Source organism: Plecotus auritus, assembly GCF_963455305.1.
Source record: "Plecotus auritus genome assembly, chromosome: 3".
Lineage (NCBI taxonomy): Eukaryota > Metazoa > Chordata > Mammalia > Chiroptera > Vespertilionidae > Plecotus > Plecotus auritus.
The window spans coordinates 95,355,682-95,373,838 of record NC_137772.1 but is presented as its reverse complement, the minus strand read 5'-3'; the positions used below and the strand labels follow the sequence as shown (position 1 = coordinate 95,373,838).

The window sequence follows — 18,157 nt, the reverse complement described above, 5'->3', positions numbered from 1 at the left end:
CATAACTGTATGTCACCCAAAGAAACCACCAATAACTGAGAAACTCAGAATGCTGGACTGAAACAGGCCTGGTCGTAAGTGGCTCAAGCTTTGGACCAGAGCTGTCACACTGGTAACTAACTGAGGGCAGTGGCTGTCTGTTGTGCTGTCTATTCCCACTCTTCCAGGAAAGCACTCTCTACTCTTGCGTACAGCTCCTTCTGCCCCCTCTCCCACCTTATGCTTGCAGTGGAGTCTGCTCCTCCCTGGATACAGGTAACAGGGGGTACAGGGTGCAGAAGGCTATTTTGAAAAGGTTAAAACTAGAATTAAAAGAAGAGGGGCAGCTTCTCCCAGCAGACACCAGGAGATTTGAAGTTTGGGTGTAGTGTGCAGCCAGGTTTCCACTAAATAGAGAAAGTTCGTTTGAGAAGCAGTTAATGCTCAGAGAGGCAAAAATCCTGGACCTTCTGGTGCTGCAACACCTGAGTTCCAGATGTCTCTCCAACAACCCCCCAACCCTGCCCCCAACACACAGCTGGCTCTTCTAGGAATATGTTGATCCCACTGTGGAACTCCTAACAAACTGTTAAGTCAGGTTTTGTAACACAATCAGGACTCACTGGCCACACGTTAAAGAAATACTATGCAGACTCATGGTCCATTCAAACTGGCATCCTATTTATTCCAAGGGCTGTCTGCAGGAAGCCATGGTTGTCCTAAATAAATTTAACCTCAAATGCCTTTCAAAACACCCTAGCTTGCCATGTGTCCACTATGGCTCTGTGAATTTATCTTTCCCTGTCTTGCATCTATGTGTATTTTCAGTCTCAATCCACTCTTAAAGATAATCCATTCTAAATATGTAGTCTACTCTGTGAAAGCAATGCTTATGTGATATATTTGTTACAATATAAATAAATTCATAATATGCCTTTTGAATGCAAAAAGTATGACCTACAAATCTCTTTGTCAGCTTTGTTCGTATTGGCTATGTGAGTTTCTATCTTTCCTAAAATTAAGAGAAAAAATATCTCAGTCCTTTACCTCTCCATTAAATCAACTTAAATGTCTTTCTCTAATTCCATGATTAGGTACAGCAAATAAAACTATATAACACTCTGGTAAAACTCCAATACCCCTGAGAATTTTAGTGAGTGTTATAGTAAATAAGTAGAAAGAGTAAATAGTGAAACGGAGGCAGAAATACAAATATATAAAAAAAAAATTAAGAACATGTAATTCATTCTGTGATACATACAACATAAAAAGATTAGAAAAATATATTTCCAAATTGTTATTTCTAGGTGGTAAAATGATGGACAAATTCTTTCCTTTTTTATATATTTTTTTGCATTACTAAAATTTCTTTATGGAGTATTGCTATTCTAATAAAAATTTTATTAAAAATATATGGGAGAAAAATGTGTAAATGAAGAGATAACTAGTCAAAACTGAGCAACTGATCATGGCAGAGCCTCACCAAATGTTGTTGGGACTTTAGGCCCCTGCAGGGAAATCAGCTCTGGCCAGAGAGACCTCATCCAGCCTGGGTCCTCCTTGCTTCAGAGGCAGATTACAAAACAGGCACCAGAACATGCAGACCTGACCCTTTTACCAGGTACAATGGGCTACTTTAGCAGACAGAATACCTAGAAAAGAAAGTCACTTTTAAAGATATTTTAAAATAAAAAATAAAGGATCTCTGAACAAAAAGGCTGAGAGTCCTAAGTAGCATGCTCTAGTTTCAGAGGCACTGAGCAACTTTGGGCTCTGAAGCTTAAGGCCAAGGCTCCACCACTAAGAAGCTAAAAGTGGCTACTCGGGGAGAATGGACCTGGATTCTCCCCAACCACTGGCATGTATTGGGCATTCAATACATATTTATACAAAAATGGGACAATGAACTGAATAATCACGAGGAAATGTGTAGGTGACTGCAGAGGTACCATTAACTTGCACACTAACAGGAAAGGCCAAGAGGGTAGGCTTCCTGGAGGAGGTGACATTTGCATTTGTCTACCAGTAAAGAAAAGAATAAACAGGCATTTGGCAGGTAGAGAACACAGAAGAGAGCTGGCAGGTCGGGGTCCAAGCAGACACAAAGTCAAGGATATTAAAAGAAAAAGAAGTTAGATTGGGGCAATTGGATTATCTTCACAGGAACTAAAGTTGAAATGAGCCTTGAAGAAAGAGTAGAATTTGGATAGAAGTGAAAGAAGGAAAAGGACAGTGTAAGCAAAGAACACTGCAGGAAGAAATGAAATGTGAGGCATTTATTCTTTCAATAAATGTTTATTAAATACCTACTCTGTCCCAGACCCCAGGCTAAGAACTTGGGGCGCAAAAAAGAGCTTCTGTGTAACTCAAACCAACAGCTAGCAAACCCATGAGACTGGTACTGCTCTCCCCAATGTAGAGATGAGGAAATTGAGTCTTGACACGGAGAACACAATTTCTCCAAGAACATAAAGCTAATCAATAGCAAAATCTAGTTTTAGGTGTGTGTTTTTATAGTCAGGCTTTAAAGAATACTGGTAAGTTGTTTGTTTCTTAGGAAAACCCATGTAGCTCCTATTCTGCTTTTCAAATAAAAAATTATGAACGTTGCTTACTTTGCTTTTATGATTTCTCTTCTGCCCTGGAGGATAAACATGCAGGACTCACAAGTTCTTATAAAATGTACTTGGTCATTGGAACAATTACTAGCAGGGCAAGATCAGGCTCCGGAAACAGCCTAATTACACCAGCTGGCAAATACTTAAGTCCATCCACCTCAGAACGTGCTCAGATAGCAAGGGGAGCAGATCCAGTGGCCATCTGAGAAAGGTCAGTCTGGTTCCCACCAAAAAACTTCATAAAGGCAAAGCCAGACTCAGTATTTGTGCGGAAAATATTACACATGCTCCATGCTAGAAAACTCAGAGACTCCCACTGCTGAAGGCCTACAGACCACTATTCAGTAAATGTCATATTTCCCCAGAAGCTGAGCTTAATTATTTAGAGGTTGTCTAAAATCAGCACTTGAATTGGCCAGATCTCCCCATGCCTTCCTTATCCCCTCTTCCCACCTCCCCACAAGGCTAGCCAAACTAAGTGCAGGTTCCTCTCATGTGAATAAGCTCTTCTGAAAGTAAGGAAGCTTTCAGCCCACAAGTTATATGTCTAAACACAAACAGACATACATGCAAACAGTTTGACAAAGAACAAAAAACCTGCTTAAATATTCTTTCTGAGATTAACCATGTGCACTTAAGGAGAAAAAACGAGTTTTTTTGTGTTTTGTTTGTTTTAGGGTCACTGAAAAAGTCATTTAGGTGTATAGTAATTATTCTTTCAACACATATTTTTACTTTTTTTCAAACAAGAGGTGTTCTTGGGGGCTTATTACAAAGCTATACGCCCTAGCTGAGATGATCGGTGGTTAGAGCATCAACCTGCAGCCTGAAGGGTCAAGGGTTTGATTCCCAGTCAAGGGCATGATGCAAGTTCAATCCCCAATGGGAGCACATGTGGGAGACTACCAATGCATGTGTCTCTTTCATATCTATGTTCCCCTCTCTCTTTCCCTCTTTCTCTCCCCTTCTCCCTCCTTTCCACTCTCTCTAAAAATCAATGGAAAAATATCCTTGGGTGAGGATTTAAAAAACAAACAAACACAAACTACAAGGCTCTAATCAGTAATAGCACCTAAATGAATTTTCTCTATCATTAAACAGAAAAATTTTTTCTTTTAAAGTTTATTTCTCTTTAATTTTTAAATTAAGAACAGAGTTCTAAAGTTGCATTCACACAATGCTTTCAAACCTATCTTTGCATTCCATCTGGAGAGGCCTATCATTATTTGTGATTATTGTGGTGCCTCACATGAAAGACTCCTTACCATACTTGGAGTGTCTAAGGTAGGCAAGCAAGCCTGGAATTCTTATCTCCCAAAGTCTATCTTCTACCACCCCACCTCCCCCCACCAAAAAACTGGCATTACTTATGATGGCTGTGAGGAAATTAATAATACTACCCTTCCTAGAATGCTTTTTAACATGTATATGCAGGAAATACTTTATTGCAAAACTTGTCTATGGTTGAAGTCCAGTTTAATCAGAGGGCTGATTAAAGGACCTTTTCAGCTTAAGGAGACCCGAATGAGTTTCTTAAATGGTCCTGAGATCATTTCTGTCCTTGCTTTACCCCCTCACATTAAGGTTTCCCAATGCTTTAACATTTCCTTGGAGATGGCTAGGTAACAGGGTTCAGCCACATTAACAATCAACGCAGTCTTCTATCCTACACTTAGTGAATCTGTTCCCAGCTGGCCTTTCACACTAGAGTCCACTCAAACTTAATAGAACTGACAAGCGTACAAAACTTGGACTCAAAGAGAGATATTTAAAATATGACTTAAACTTTTACTTTTAGGGTAGCAAAGATGGATGGAAACTTCTACCATATTCCAAAAAGTAGAGATGTTAACAGTCTCTCATAGTAACTGAAACTGCAAATATGTAGACTAGTATTCCCAGGCCATGTTTGAGAAATGTTTAAGACCATCCTAAACTACAAGAAATGCTTGCTCTGCTGAAAAGGAAGGCAGTTCAGTCTTCACCGGCCTATGAAAATCGAGACTCCAAGTCTGATTGCCTCACAAGTATCCCTTCTAAGTCCCAGCTTTTTTTTTTTTTTTTTGCCGGGGGGAGGGGGGGGCGGGGTGGGGAGAGGGGGAGGATAATGTACTTCTTCAGGAAAATAAGAGGCAAAGATACCTAAATACCTAAATAGTACTTCTACATTTTCCCTCCAAGATGTAACACAATACTATGGTAGGCAACTCGATAAATAAAGTAAATTAAATGTTGGGGAAAAAAGAGTCATCTCAAGGTTTTGGTGCCTGTACATTTGTCTCATGGATAAATCTCTAAAGTTCTGTTGGCCTGATGATTAATTTGCTCACTTTTCAGTATGTAGAGTAAGCACTTCAAATTCTTCTGCCAGAAGTTTTCTAAAACTTAGCACCGACTGCTTCCATCAAATACTTCTGAAAAACTTCACACAGTCTTCGTTTCTTTTATGAAGGGCCCAACTTTCCTGTAGCTATGGTGCTCACTCAGACAAGGGTACAGTCTCCTCCTTTCAAATGCATAACTTACTGGAGCTGATTTCCTAACAAATACCAGTACATGTCATACCCTGTGCTTATATGCACTCCCCTGACCATGCACATTCTGGCCCACTCCAGAGAGAAACCTCAAGATGGCCATTCCTATCCCCCAATCCAGCTCTCAAGGGCTGGTCTCACTACAGTGGTTCTTTGTGTGGTCCCAGACCAGCAGAATCAGCATCTCGTGGGAACCTGTTAGACATGCACATTGTCAGGCTCATTCCAGACCCACTGAATTAGGAACTCTGGAGGTGGGTCAGTTCACCTGGTAACAGACACCCTCAAGTTTGAGAAGCACTGTTGCACTGCAGTAATTATCAAGCACCAGTGTTCCTACCCTGAGAGCCTGCAGGTGGCACTAAAGGCCGGCTAGAAGAATTACATGAGCAGGAAGCTGAAGTTGTGTTACAAAACCTGCTGGTCTGACAGTTCCTTCTCTCAGTTCCTGAACAGCTGCCTCCGCCTCCTCCACTGAGTTTAAAGGTCATAGCACATCTCAGTTTTGAACAGGAACAGGACTGAAATTATTCTCACAGCCCCAGCAGTAGACATAGTAAACCTGCAATTTTATGGGATGCAATCAGTACTTAATTTTTCTGAAGGTCTTGTGTTTAATATAATGAAGATACAAACAGACTTTAAGAATGAATGTCAATATGATTAAACAGAAAATAAGAAACTTAAATTATCCTCAGCCATTGTGTGTCTCTGAATAAAAATAATGCATTTGATTTGGAAGAATAGAGTCCCTACCCTTAAAATCTCATTGATGTAACAAAAGTGAGAAGAGGATTTTTCTAACGTAAAGCAGTGTATAGGTAGCCCTTTATTAGATTCTGTCAAACCCTGAATTTTGCATTAACTGTTTTACTACACAAGCATCTCTAGTAAGGATGTGGAGCAACAGGAACTCTCACACACTGCTGGTTGTAATGTAAATCAGTACAACCACTTTGGAAAACTGTTCAGCAGCATCCCCTAAAACTGAACATACAAATACCGAGGACAAGCGATTCCACTCCCAGGTATTGCACCCTACAGAAACAAATTCCTCTCTCTATCATAGAAGTGTAATTCATAATAGTTACCAACTGGAAATCCAAATGTCCATCCACAGTAGAGGAGATAAATATTATGGATATTTATGCAATAAAATATACACAGAAATAAAAACACCAATCAACCAACAAACTGCTACACCCTATATGGATGAATCTTACAGGCATAATGCTGAGTGAAAGAAGCCGACACAGAGGAGCACACTCTGACCTCAACAGGTGAAATGAATCTCTGGTGACAGAGGTCAGCAGAGAGGTTACTGGGGTATCTACCAACAGGCATGAGGAGCTTGCTGAACAAGTTCTACAATGTGACCTGGAGGGTGGTTACAAATATGTATACATATGAAAACCTCACTGAGTTGCACACTTAAATATGTAGATTTTACTGTATGTTATACCTCTTTATAAAGGTTTAAAAGGGTAGACACACAAAAATACTTACAAACTGACATGTGACACTTTCCAATACCCACCATAAAACCTACATGACTGGACAACTATATCGTCATTAGTAAATACTTTAAAGCATTTGCTGAGCTAAAACTCAAACACAAACAACGTATTTTCCTTATTTTCTATGTTATGCCATCATATGAATATATTCTAAAAAAGTGCCAAACTTTTCTGGCTTTCACTCCCTAGTCCTTTTATTCTGCCATTTAATGGGGCCCATCACCTGTGGCAACTGACCTCCATGCCAAGCCCCTGCAGGCCCTGGATGGCTGATCGTCAGGGCGGGGTGAGTGTGGGGCTGACTCCAGGTCTCCTGCCACTACCCACCCACCTGAATCTCTCTCCACCCTCGTCCTAGCCCCTACCGCCATCCAGCTTCTCTCCAGTCTCACCATCCAGGTTTGTCCCAGGACAGGGGCCAGTCCAGGCCTCCTGGATCCTAGCTTCCGACCCAGTAGGAGCCCAGTCGTGGAGCCAGCTGCCCAGGGGGAGCACCAACTTACACCCTGAGGGCAAGACACCTCCCGGCGCCGCAGCGCACCACCACAACGTGGACCCACGTCGCTCCCCACATGCCGATGCCGCACGCTCCCTAAGGCCCATCGATCCCCATAGAATGAGAACGGGGCAAGGGGGCAGCGGGGCAGGGGGCAGCGGGCAGCGGAGAAGCGGGGCCGGGGGGAGGGTAACAGGGGTCCGGTTTGGCGCTTCCGGCTGTGGCTTGCTAACTGAGCTGGCTGTACTGCGGCCAATATGAGGGACGATGTGTTCCGGAGACTATCGGGTACGGCACGCGGGGCCCGGAGACGCGGCGCGGACCGTGGGTCCCGCAGGGGAGCGCGCGGAGGCCGCGGGCGTGAGGGCGGCGGGGGCGCCTTCCGGCGGGACGCTCGGCGCATTCTGGGACCGGCCGCGGGGCTGCAGGCCGACCTGGCTGCCACCCTGAGGCGGGCCTGGTTACCTGGAAGCAGGAACACGTGCTCCCGGGCGCGGGCGCCGTCCCCACAGTCCACGCGGCGCGCCATGCAGCCGGCCTTCTCCGCCCGAGCGCGGCGCTGCGGGCCGGCGGGAAATGGCGGGAGAGGGGTTGTTCCGGTGGCGCGGCGCCGAGGGCCTGGCGGGGCCCCGGAGGCGGCCCGCGGGGCGAATTTGGTTTCGTTTCCGGTGCCAGCCGCTGTCACGTTAACTTTTTAAACTTAGCGCCAGGCGGAGGCGGCCTGAGCACCCGCGCCTCGCCGCCCGCCCGCGGGGGAAAGCCCGTGGCCGCTCCCCTCCCGTCCCCGCTCGTGGTAGGTGCCCAGTTTAGGCGCTGGTGACGCTGCGCGCCGGCGGCCGCTCCGGGATAGGCCGCGGGAGCGGGCGGGGTCGCCTCCGTCCCCGGGGCCGGTCACCACCCCAGTGGCCTTCCCAGCCGCCGGTATCGCGGCCGAAGGACCCCACCGCGGGGGAGCGGGCGGGGCGGGCCGGCCCGGGAGGGGGACTGGGGCCCCGCACCGAGACGCCCGCCACCCCGGGGGGCTGGAGCTCTGCCCGACCCCTGGCCGGGAGGATACGCGGGGAGCAAGTTCACGTCAGTGACAACAGCAACCACATCCGAATCCTCTGTACTCTTAGTTGTCAGGGTATCTTGATCATCTGTTGCATTCTGCGTAGGAATTAATGTCAAAATAGTGTATGCTTCAAATTGGCCGAGTCCTCATTACTAAAAAGAGGTTTCACAATTGGAGGCTCACAGTATGAATTTGTTATTTTGGGCGACTTTGTAATGAGTTAAAAATTAAGACTTTTTAAAAGCAAAGTTTAAAAAGTCAGGGTCATAAAATTGGGGAACTTAAGCTTTTTAAAAAAAATTTAATTGAAAAGGTGATGCTTGGTGTAACAATGTTTTAAAAAGGATAATAGCAATTTCTCTACTTCAGAAAAGTATGTCTCCCACCTACCCCAGATCCCTAAACCCACTCCCCAGGGCAGTGGTCAGCAAACTCATTAGTCAACAGAGCCAAATATCAACAGTACAACGATTGAAATTTCTTTTGAGAGCCAAATTTTTTAAACTTAAACTTCTTCTAACGCCACTTCTTCAAAATAGACTCGCCCAGGCCATGGTATTTTGTGGAAGAGCCACACTCAAGGGGCCAAAGAGCCGATGTGGCTCGCGAGCCGCAGTTTGCCGACCACTGCCCCAGGGCAATTACTGTTTACAATTTCTTGTCTATTCTTCCAGAAATTTTCTGTACACTTACAAATTCTTATGTCTTGCTTTTTGCACAAATGGAAGAATACTATATATAACTCTATGCACTTAAATTTGACAACACTGGATCTGTCTCAGCCTTCTGAAAGGACTTTTTATTTTCAATCCTGTTTCCCATGGGAAGGAAACAGCTGAAGTTCAGTGCAGGACACGGGTGGTAGAGAGGAAGACTTTCTGGCTGAGGAGGGGCAGGGAAATGCCAAGTCTAGGGCAAGCAGAGATTAATCTTGCTCTGATCTCTTCTGTCCACTAAGATTATACTGGGTAAAGCTCTAGTGTGTAGGTCAAATGCCCAGGCACACCACAATCATGACTAACAGCTACAAGAGACATGTTACACACAGTTCCAGTGTTCCAACATACAGAGCTGTTTTTATTTCCTCTGCTCCTTTCCAGCCATTGGCTGTATAAACATGTATTTTTACTAGTATGTGGTTGTTTTCACAGGATAAATACAATTTTGTTTGCTTTTCTCCCTTTACATTGTCATAAAAACATATCCCATAGCATCCAGAACTGTTGTTCTTAATGGAGGCATGTTATTTCACACTACTAATGCACCAAGGTTACTTAACTATTCCCTGCTGTGCAATATTTAGGTTATTTCACAGTATTATTATAAACTAGAGGTCCAGTGCACGAATTCATGCATGGGTGGGTTCCGGCTGGCCTGCCCTGATCAGGACCAATTGGGCCTGGCTGGGAGGAGGGGACATGGGAGGTTGGCTGGCTGACCCCGCCCCCGATTGGGGGGCGGCAATCTGGGGTGGGGCCAGCCTGGGGGAAGGGCCATGGGAGGTTGGCCAGCTGGCCCTGCCCCCTGGTCAAACTCCCGGTCAAGAGGACAATTTGCATATTAGGCTTTTATTATATAGGACTAGAGGCTTGATGCACAAGAATTTGTGCAAGAGTAGGACTTCCTTCTCCCAGCTGCTGGCACCGCTTTCCTCCAGGACCCAGGCTTCCCATCTGGCCACTGGCAGGCACCCAGGACCCAGGCTGGCTTCTCCCGGGCCTCCCTCAGACACCCGGGACCCGGGCTGGCTTCCCCCTGGCCCCGGCTTCATCAGGAAGGATGTCTGGAATGACATCCAGAAGACGTCTGGTCTAATTAGCATATTACCCTTTTATTATTCTAGATCAGGGGTCCTCACACTATGGCCTGCGGGCCACATGTGGCCTGCCGAGGACATTTATCCGGCCCGCTGGGTGCCGCTGCCTATCCTGCTTAGCAGCCAACTCGTCCCAGGCCTGCAGTGCGCATAGGAATTTGTTCATAGGTTTTTTTTTTAACTATAGTCCAGCCCTCCAACGGTCTGAGGGACAGTGAACTGGTCCCCTGTTTAAAAAGTTTGAGGACCCCTGTTAGATAGTGCTACAAAGTATACAATATATGGATTATGCAGCAGTTAAAAATCAATGAACTAGATGTATACATAATGACATGGGTCCTTTATATCAAGAAAAAAGTTAGGCAGAGATTTATAGCAGAATACCATGTAGGTTAATTAAAAACACACATTAAAAAACATATTTTATAAGGATACATGCACAGTGAAGGCCAATTATCAAGCACAAAAGAAATGGGTGTCTTAAAATGGAGGATAATGGGATAAGGAATGAGGGGGACAAAAATCAAATAAGAGAGAGACCAGGACACATGGTATGGACCATGGTCAGTATGTCCTATTAATGAGATTATAGCAAACTTTCTCATGTTTAGATCCAAGAGCAAAACGAACTTTTTGAATGTGCTGCGACAAACAAATCTGAACAATTTCCTTTATCCACTTAAAAAAAAAAAGAAATACCTTCTTGGAAGGGGGACCAGTGGTGATGTTGGAGACAAACTCTAGAGCCCTATTGTCCTCAGGGTAAGGTCCAAGGTACTATGCTTTGAACAAATGGCCTTGAAATCTGGTCCTCATTTGCCCCTTCAACCACAGGTCCCACCACCTCTCTCTCTCCCTACTCTGCCCACAGTCTGGCCAGGAGGAACTGCCTTCTGTCATGTTAGTATTGTGTTCCCAAGCTGAGGCTGCCCTGCTCTCTACTAGCCTCATTCCTCTACCTCCTTCCCTTTCCTCCACCACTGCCTTCAGACCTTCTTTAGACAATGCCTTCTCCATAGCACTCCTCTTGCTGCCTCCCAACACCCTCCACAAGAATGAGTGAGATGCTTCCAACCTTCTCAGTTATCTTACTGCATAATGGAGCTTCTGATTCTCTTCAGTTCCTCGAGGAAGGGCAGCATCTAGTAATTCACTTTATCCTCAAAAAATAACAATGGCTTTAACTGAGTACTGTGACAAGCTCTTTTAGTCCTCCAGTAGCCTTAAAGGGAAGTATTAGTATGATCCCCATGTTTTACAGAGGAAGAATGTAAATTTAGAGAAATAAACTAATTGTCCAACATGCAAAACCAGCAAGTGGCAGAGCAGGAGGTCCAACCCAGTGATTGGGCTCTTAATCTCCCTCCCCTTCCTCCTACCTTAATGTCCAAATACCTAGAAGACATCATGTGCTCATCAAATATTTTCTGAATAAATGTATATGTGGGTAGATATGGCAGTTATGGTAAGAGTCAGTGTGGCTTGTGGTATTCCTAAGTTTTATAAACAAGAATAAATTTATTATATCTAGTATATCATAAAATATCCTATAAATTAAGTTTTAATATAGTCCCACTAACATGCAAAGAGATAAGCAAGTCATTCTGAAAAAAAAAAAAAATAAGGGAATAGCAACTTTAATACCTGTAAGTATAGAATCATAGAAACTTTTCTAAAGGTAGAAGCAAGAGGTATTCATTTTCTAGTACAAACAAACCAAAAAAAAGAACTGGGGAAAAAACAGTTCAATGCAAATGACCTTTAGCAATGCTTAGTGATGAGATCAGAGAGAGCTTGAACTAAGGTAGTAAATTTTTTTTCTCTTATAAACTATTAAAAACATGAGAATTCTTCTGTCATAACAAAATAAAAATAAAAATCCACACTTACCATCACTTTTATCATGTTTCCAAATGCTCATCTAGAGACAACAGAGAAGGCAAAACAGCACCCAAAGCATATGCTGAGAATGAGAAAGGATCAGCTCTTGAAAGGGCCAACCGTTTAGAAACAGGACCAATGGATAGTACTGAACCATCCTTTCTAGAAGGAGAGCATCCTAATATATAAAAGGCCAGGGTCTGTAACGATTGGCCGAACACCAGAAGTCAGTCCTGCAGTCAGTGCTGGGTTGCCGTGGTAACCCAGCACTGACTGCCGAGGGGGCTGCAGATCAGGCCAGAGAGAGGCTCGGAGAGAGAGGCAGGGTCTGATCTGCAGCTTCCGTGGCAGCTGTTGATCAGCCGTTGCCTCTCTCTTTCTCTCCGGGCTTCACCAGCAGCCGCTCCTCTGTTTCTCTGATCAGGCCCGGAGATAGGCCTAGAGACACTGACTGGCATAGAAACCAACCAATCAGAACCAAATCTGGGTGAACTGTGAGGAGCCAATGGCTGCCTAGGAAGCAGAGCTTTTGACGCAGACTGGCATAGAAACTGACCAATCAGAACCAAATTGGCCTGCAGGGGAGGGCAGTTGGGGGCGAGATTAGGCCAGCAGGGAAGAGCAGTTGGGGGCGGGATCAGGCCGGCAGGGGAGGGCAGTTGGGGGCGAGATCAGGCCAGTAGGAGAGGGCAGTTGGGGGCAACCAGGCCAGCAGAGAAGATCAGTTGGAGGCGAGATCAGGCCGGCAGGGTAGTGCAATTGGGGGCAAGATCAGACCAGCAGGGGAGGGCAGTTAGGGGTGATCAGGCAGGCAGGCAGATGAGTGGTTAGGAGCCAGCGGTCCCAGATTGCCAGAGGGATGTCCAACTCCCAAGGGGTCCCCGATTGGAGAGGGTGCAGGCTGGGCTGAGGAATCCCCCCCTCTGTGCACGAATTTCATGCACCAGGCCACTAGTTTCTTTTATATTCACTCTCTTAAGCCAGCCTATAATTGGATTGTACTTGTTGCAAAAGGGGCAGTGTGATGCATACCCACATATAAACATGTAAGATTTGCCAGTTATAGAATAAGAATGACTGAAGCTGTTGAGAAAGAAGAGCAATCCCCGCCCTAACCGGTTTGGCTCAGTGGATAGAGCGTCAGCCTGTGGACTGAAAGGTCCCGGGTTCGATTCCGGTCAAGGGCATGTACCTTGGTTGCGGGCACATCCCCAGTAGGAGGTGTGCAGGAGGCAGCTGATCGATGTTTCTCTCTCATCGATGTTTCTAACTCTCTATCCCTCTGCCTTCCTCTCTGTAAAAAATCAATAAAATATATTAAAAAAAAAGAAGAAAAAAAAAGAAAGAAGAGCAATCCCTAACAGAAGCTGGCCCAGAGCTCACAGCCAGACCATGCCTTTCCCAAAAAACATTCTCCCAGACAAGGCTGCTCTGAGACCAGGAAATAAATGAGACAAAACAAGTGCACTTCATGATCTTGCAAAGCACACACACACACAAACACACAAACAACAAAAAAAAAAACAGGTCATTTTGCCACACTCTCTTGGCCAAAATAAGTGACCGCTACTTTATCAGTTACAGCTTTATCCTCATTCCAGCTTCCCCTCCCTGTAGACAAGATTTATTGAGATATCCAATCATAGAATTGCTTCATTTTCTAACAGCACCCGATCTAGAGTGAATCCCTGCTTCCTTAGATCCTTCTCCAGTCCCCCAACCAAAGCCCAAACCCTCTAACATTTCCTTCTAGCACCTTCTTACTGAGACATCCATGATTTCCCATGACCTGTGTTTTCCTTCCCTGCAACGAGGAACAAACCCATCTTGCTCAACTGCAGGCGTGTTCCAAGTGGTGTTTGTTTACACATTTCTGTGTGTGTGTGTGTGTGTGTGTGTGTGTGTGTGTGTGTGTGTGTATAGCTATAAACATAACATATACTTATTTAATTCAGGTAATTTAGGCTCCAAAATATATACTTTTGTGCCTGCACTCTCTGTAGAGATACCATGATCAAATGAATCAGATAATCTATAATTGCATATTTTTCTGCATGTCAGCCTAAGCAATCTCCATACACTTCAGAAATTGTTATAACTTTTAGTTATCCTGACTTAATTTGCTTTATATATGTTTTTAATATTTCCTACATTGCAATACTTTTGAGATGTGTTTTTAAGTAATGCATTACTTAACAAGTTAATAAATTGAGAAATGCCAAAATGTTGGCTTTTTAAATATTTATTTTCAAAATCAGGATACAAACTTATATAGATAGTATGAACCAAACTATGAAGAAAAAGGAAAGATTGGTGATTAAAATCTAACCATAATAGTTCTACTTGTATTTTCCAAAATTGCTCAGTTAATATTTTTAATTTGATGATAGGAATATTATTAATTTCTAGTTTTATTTTACTTTATGCTTCCTCCTAGGTGTGTCTGACCCCCAAGAGGGAAGCGACCAGTGGCGGCGATCAAGGGGTAGGGCTGGCCAGCAGGCAGCACCAGGCCACTGGCCAAAGCAGGTGCCAGCAGGGGCCCCCCAATTGCCCTGCCCACTGGTCACCCCACAGATGACCCTGATTGCCGGCTAGGCCTAGGAACCCTACCCTATATATTGGGAGCAATCTCTTAGATTTAAAATTTAAACCTGGCAAGGCTACTCGAACACTGGAAAAACAGAACGATGCAGTGATGACATGCATGGACTCTGGCTTGCACATTTTGTGGTCAGCCCTGATTCTGGCACTTATAACTGTGTGACAAAGCCAATTACTTAACTTCTCTCTGCTTCATTTTTTCCACCCGTAAGATGGGGAAAATGGTACTACTGCCTCAGAAGGATCATGTTATATACTACTTTTTATAATCAGGGCAAAAAAAAATGTAGCTGCCCATACAACAGCAAGATGCCTTTCACCTGTATGAAAAGTATGGTCACTGGTGCATGCAGCTTCCTGGATTGCGAGAGGGATGTCCAACTGCTGGTTTAGGCCTGACATTCCCCAAGGGGTCCTGGATTGTGAGAGGATGCAGGCCAGGCTGAGGGAACATTCCCCCTCCCCCCAACACACACACGACTTTCATGCACCGGGCCTCTAGTATTCTAATAAATATGTATGATGTCAGGTGGGTATGAGATTTATCAGTATGACCACTTAGTAAGTTATGTAATTTCTAATCACTGGAGTGTATATCTGAAACTAATATAATATTGTATGTCAACTGTAATTGAAAATTAAAAAATGATTTTTAAAAAAGAAATGTACCACTAGGATATTATAAATGAATGTGTATCCTTAAGCCTCTTAATTGTGATATTATTGGTAAAAGTAATCAGTACTTACCAAAGAAAACCAGAATATTATTGTTGAGCATCTGCCCCCTGAATGTCAGTGCGCATAATAGCAACTGGTTGTTCCACTGGTCGTTCTGCCATTTGGTCGATTTGCATATTAGGGTTTTATTATATAGGATTATCGACCATATTCCCTGTGCTCTACTTTATATCCCATGATTATTCTGCTACTACCAATCTGTACTTCTTAATCCCTTCACCTGTTTTACTCATACCCCTAACCCCCCTCCATCTGGCAACCATGAAAAAGTTCTCTGTGTGTTTGAGTCTGTTTTGTTCTGCTATTTGTTTATTTTGTTTTTTAGATTCAATTGTTGATAGATATATATTTATTGCCATTTTATTTTTCATATTTTTAATCTTTTCTTATTATTATTCTTCTTAAAGAAGTCTTTTTAACATTTCATGTCATACTGGATTAGTGGTGATGAACTCCTTTAGCTTTTTCTTGTCTGGGAAGCTCTTTATATGTCCTTCCATTCTAAATGACAGCTTCGCTGGGTGGAGTAATCTGGTTATAGGTCCTATCACTTTGAATATTTCTTGCCAATCCCTTCTAGCCTGCAAAGTTTCTGTTGAGAAATTAGTTGACAGTCATATGGGAGCTCCCTTATAGGTAACTAACTGCTTTTCTCTTAATGATTTTAAGATTCTCTCTTTGTCTTTAACCTTCTACCTATTAATTAGGATGTGTCTTGCTGAAGGCCTCCTTGGGTTCATCTTGTTTGGGACTCTCTTTACTTCCTGGACTTGTATGTCTAGCTTCTCCAAGTTAGGGAAGTTTTTGGTCATTAATTTTTCAAATAGGTTTTCAATTTCTTGCTCTCTCTCTTCTCCTCTGGCACCCCCAGGATATACATGGTATACTTGAAGTTTTTCCAGAGGCTGCTTTCACTGTCTTCATTTTTACCTTTTGCTGTTGTGATTAGAAGTTTTTTTCTTCTTTATATTTAGAATCACTATTTTGATTCTCAGCTTCATCTACTCTACTGTTGATTTTTTTTTGTAAATTATTCTTCATTTCAGTTACTGTATATTTCATCTCTGACTGGTTCTTTTTAACAGCTTTCATGTCATTTTTTATGCTGTTGGAGTTTTCTCTAAGTTCATTGAACATCTTTATAACCAGTATTTTGAACTCTGCATCTAGTAGATTGCTTGTCTGTATTTTGTTTAGTTCTTTTTCTGGAGTTCTATTCTGTTCTTTTATTTGGGACATGTTTCTTTATCTCCTCATTTGGGCAGCCTCCCTGTGTTTGTTTTTTTGTATTAGGTAGAGCTGCTATGTGTCCCAGGCGTGGTAGTATGGCCTAATATAGTATGAGTCCTATAGGATTCAGTGGCACAGGAAGGCATTGTTGACTTCATTAGGTGCAAATAGTAGACCCTCCTTCTATGTTGAAAAATTTGCGGTGGGAAATAGATGAAATGTGCCAAGTATGTAACCCTCCTGTTGGAGTAGCAGATCAGCTCCACTGGGGACCTTTATTCCCTAAACTGGGCCACTCCAGAAACAAAATTTCAGGATACATCACATTGAACCTTTTACTTTCCTACCTAAGTTTTATGTTGTAAATCAACTGACCCTGTTATTTATTTTCTGACCTCCTTTACTATTTCATTTTCAATATTGGATCAATAACTTCAGTAAAGGTTGCAGCAGCGATGATCTTGCCTCCATTAGCTGTCTTAAATCTATCAATTGTAACCAGAGGCTCATTTGTTAACTTGTGCTACACTCCTCTGGGATTGATTCCTAGAAGTTAGTGGAAGCTCTTCCTCCAACATCTTGTAGAACCAGAGGAGGAATAGGCCATATAAGGAGAAAATGTAAAATAGACTGGCTGCTTTTAAGAAGTTAGAAGTTTTTGACAAAAGGCAGGAAATAACCAAAAAATGCAATAACAACCTCCTGATAACTTTGTATTTAATTCTTGGTCTCCTCTCTCTCTCTCTCTCTCTCTCTCTCTCTCTCTCTCTCTCTCTCTCTCCCTTTCTCCTTCCCTCCCTCTCATGCATGTGCAATGTGGACCAATCTATTATTTATAGACACTGATTCTGTGCCAAACATTGTCTGGTTGGTTGGTTGATTGGGCTATATCAGTAAATAAAACACAAAAATATCTGCCCTCCTGGAGTTTACATCTAGTAGAGAGATATAGACAAACAATATACACAATAAGTAAATTCTAGAATACAGTAGAAGATGGCTAGTACTGTGGAGGAAAGAAATACAACAGGGAAATAGGGTTTGTGAATAGGAGAACAGTTGCAATTTAAATAAAGCAGTCAGGGTGAGCTCAATTAGTAAGTTAACATCTGAGCATAGACGTAAAGGAAGATAAGGAGGCAGGTGGGTACTCTCCTCGTGAGAAGGGTTCCAGGCTCAGGAAACAGCCAGTGCAAAGGCTCTGCAGCATGGCACATTCAAGGACAACAAAGGAGGCTGTGTGGTTGAATGTAGGAGATGAGGTTGCAGCAGTGAGGACCTTGCATGCCATTGATGGGAGTAAAATGGGATTCCCCCTGAGGACTGACTAAGGAGTGCTAAGAGAGTGTAATAATGTATAATAAAAGGACTTTGATCAATATGTGGCCAAAAGAAAAAAGTAGACCAACCAAGAGTAGTTGCATCTAAAAACATGAAAGAAGCTCAGTATTGCATACAATATTTTCACTGTAATCCACAGTAAGAAATACATTTTATAGCATGACCCAGCAGTCACACAAAAGACATGCTGATAACATTGACTAAATTTATTTCACAGCCTAGTAGTAGGTTGTGATCTGCAGTTGAAATAACATTGCTATCAGTAATGTGATCATTTTGGTTATATTCTAACATTTGGATATCATAATCAAGAGCACTGTCAACTCTGAGCATGTTTTGGCTTAACACC

The 18,157-nt window shown here is 43.3% G+C and overlaps 1 protein-coding gene across 10 annotated transcripts in view; it reads right to left on the bottom strand.

Annotated features, from left to right (window-relative positions):
- RNASEH2B (ribonuclease H2 subunit B) overlaps window positions 1-12,322 on the bottom strand; it is a 133,795-nt gene extending 121,473 nt beyond the window's left edge. For 5 of the 10 annotated variants that reach the window (XM_080662354.1, XM_080662359.1, XM_080662356.1 and 2 more), the window contains exon 1: window positions 7,610-7,984. Coding sequence is in view for 7 of the 10 variants with exons in the window: in XM_080662356.1 (XP_080518482.1) it covers window positions 7,610-7,673 (64 nt within the window). In the remaining 3 variants the exon portion in view is untranslated. Of the gene's footprint in view, window positions 1-7,609; window positions 8,090-11,904 lie in introns of those variants that run through there. The other 5 variants (XM_080662358.1, XM_080662352.1, XM_080662351.1 and 2 more) reach the window with 2 other exon arrangements.
- Between the last annotated feature and the right edge of the window lie 5,835 nt (window positions 12,323-18,157).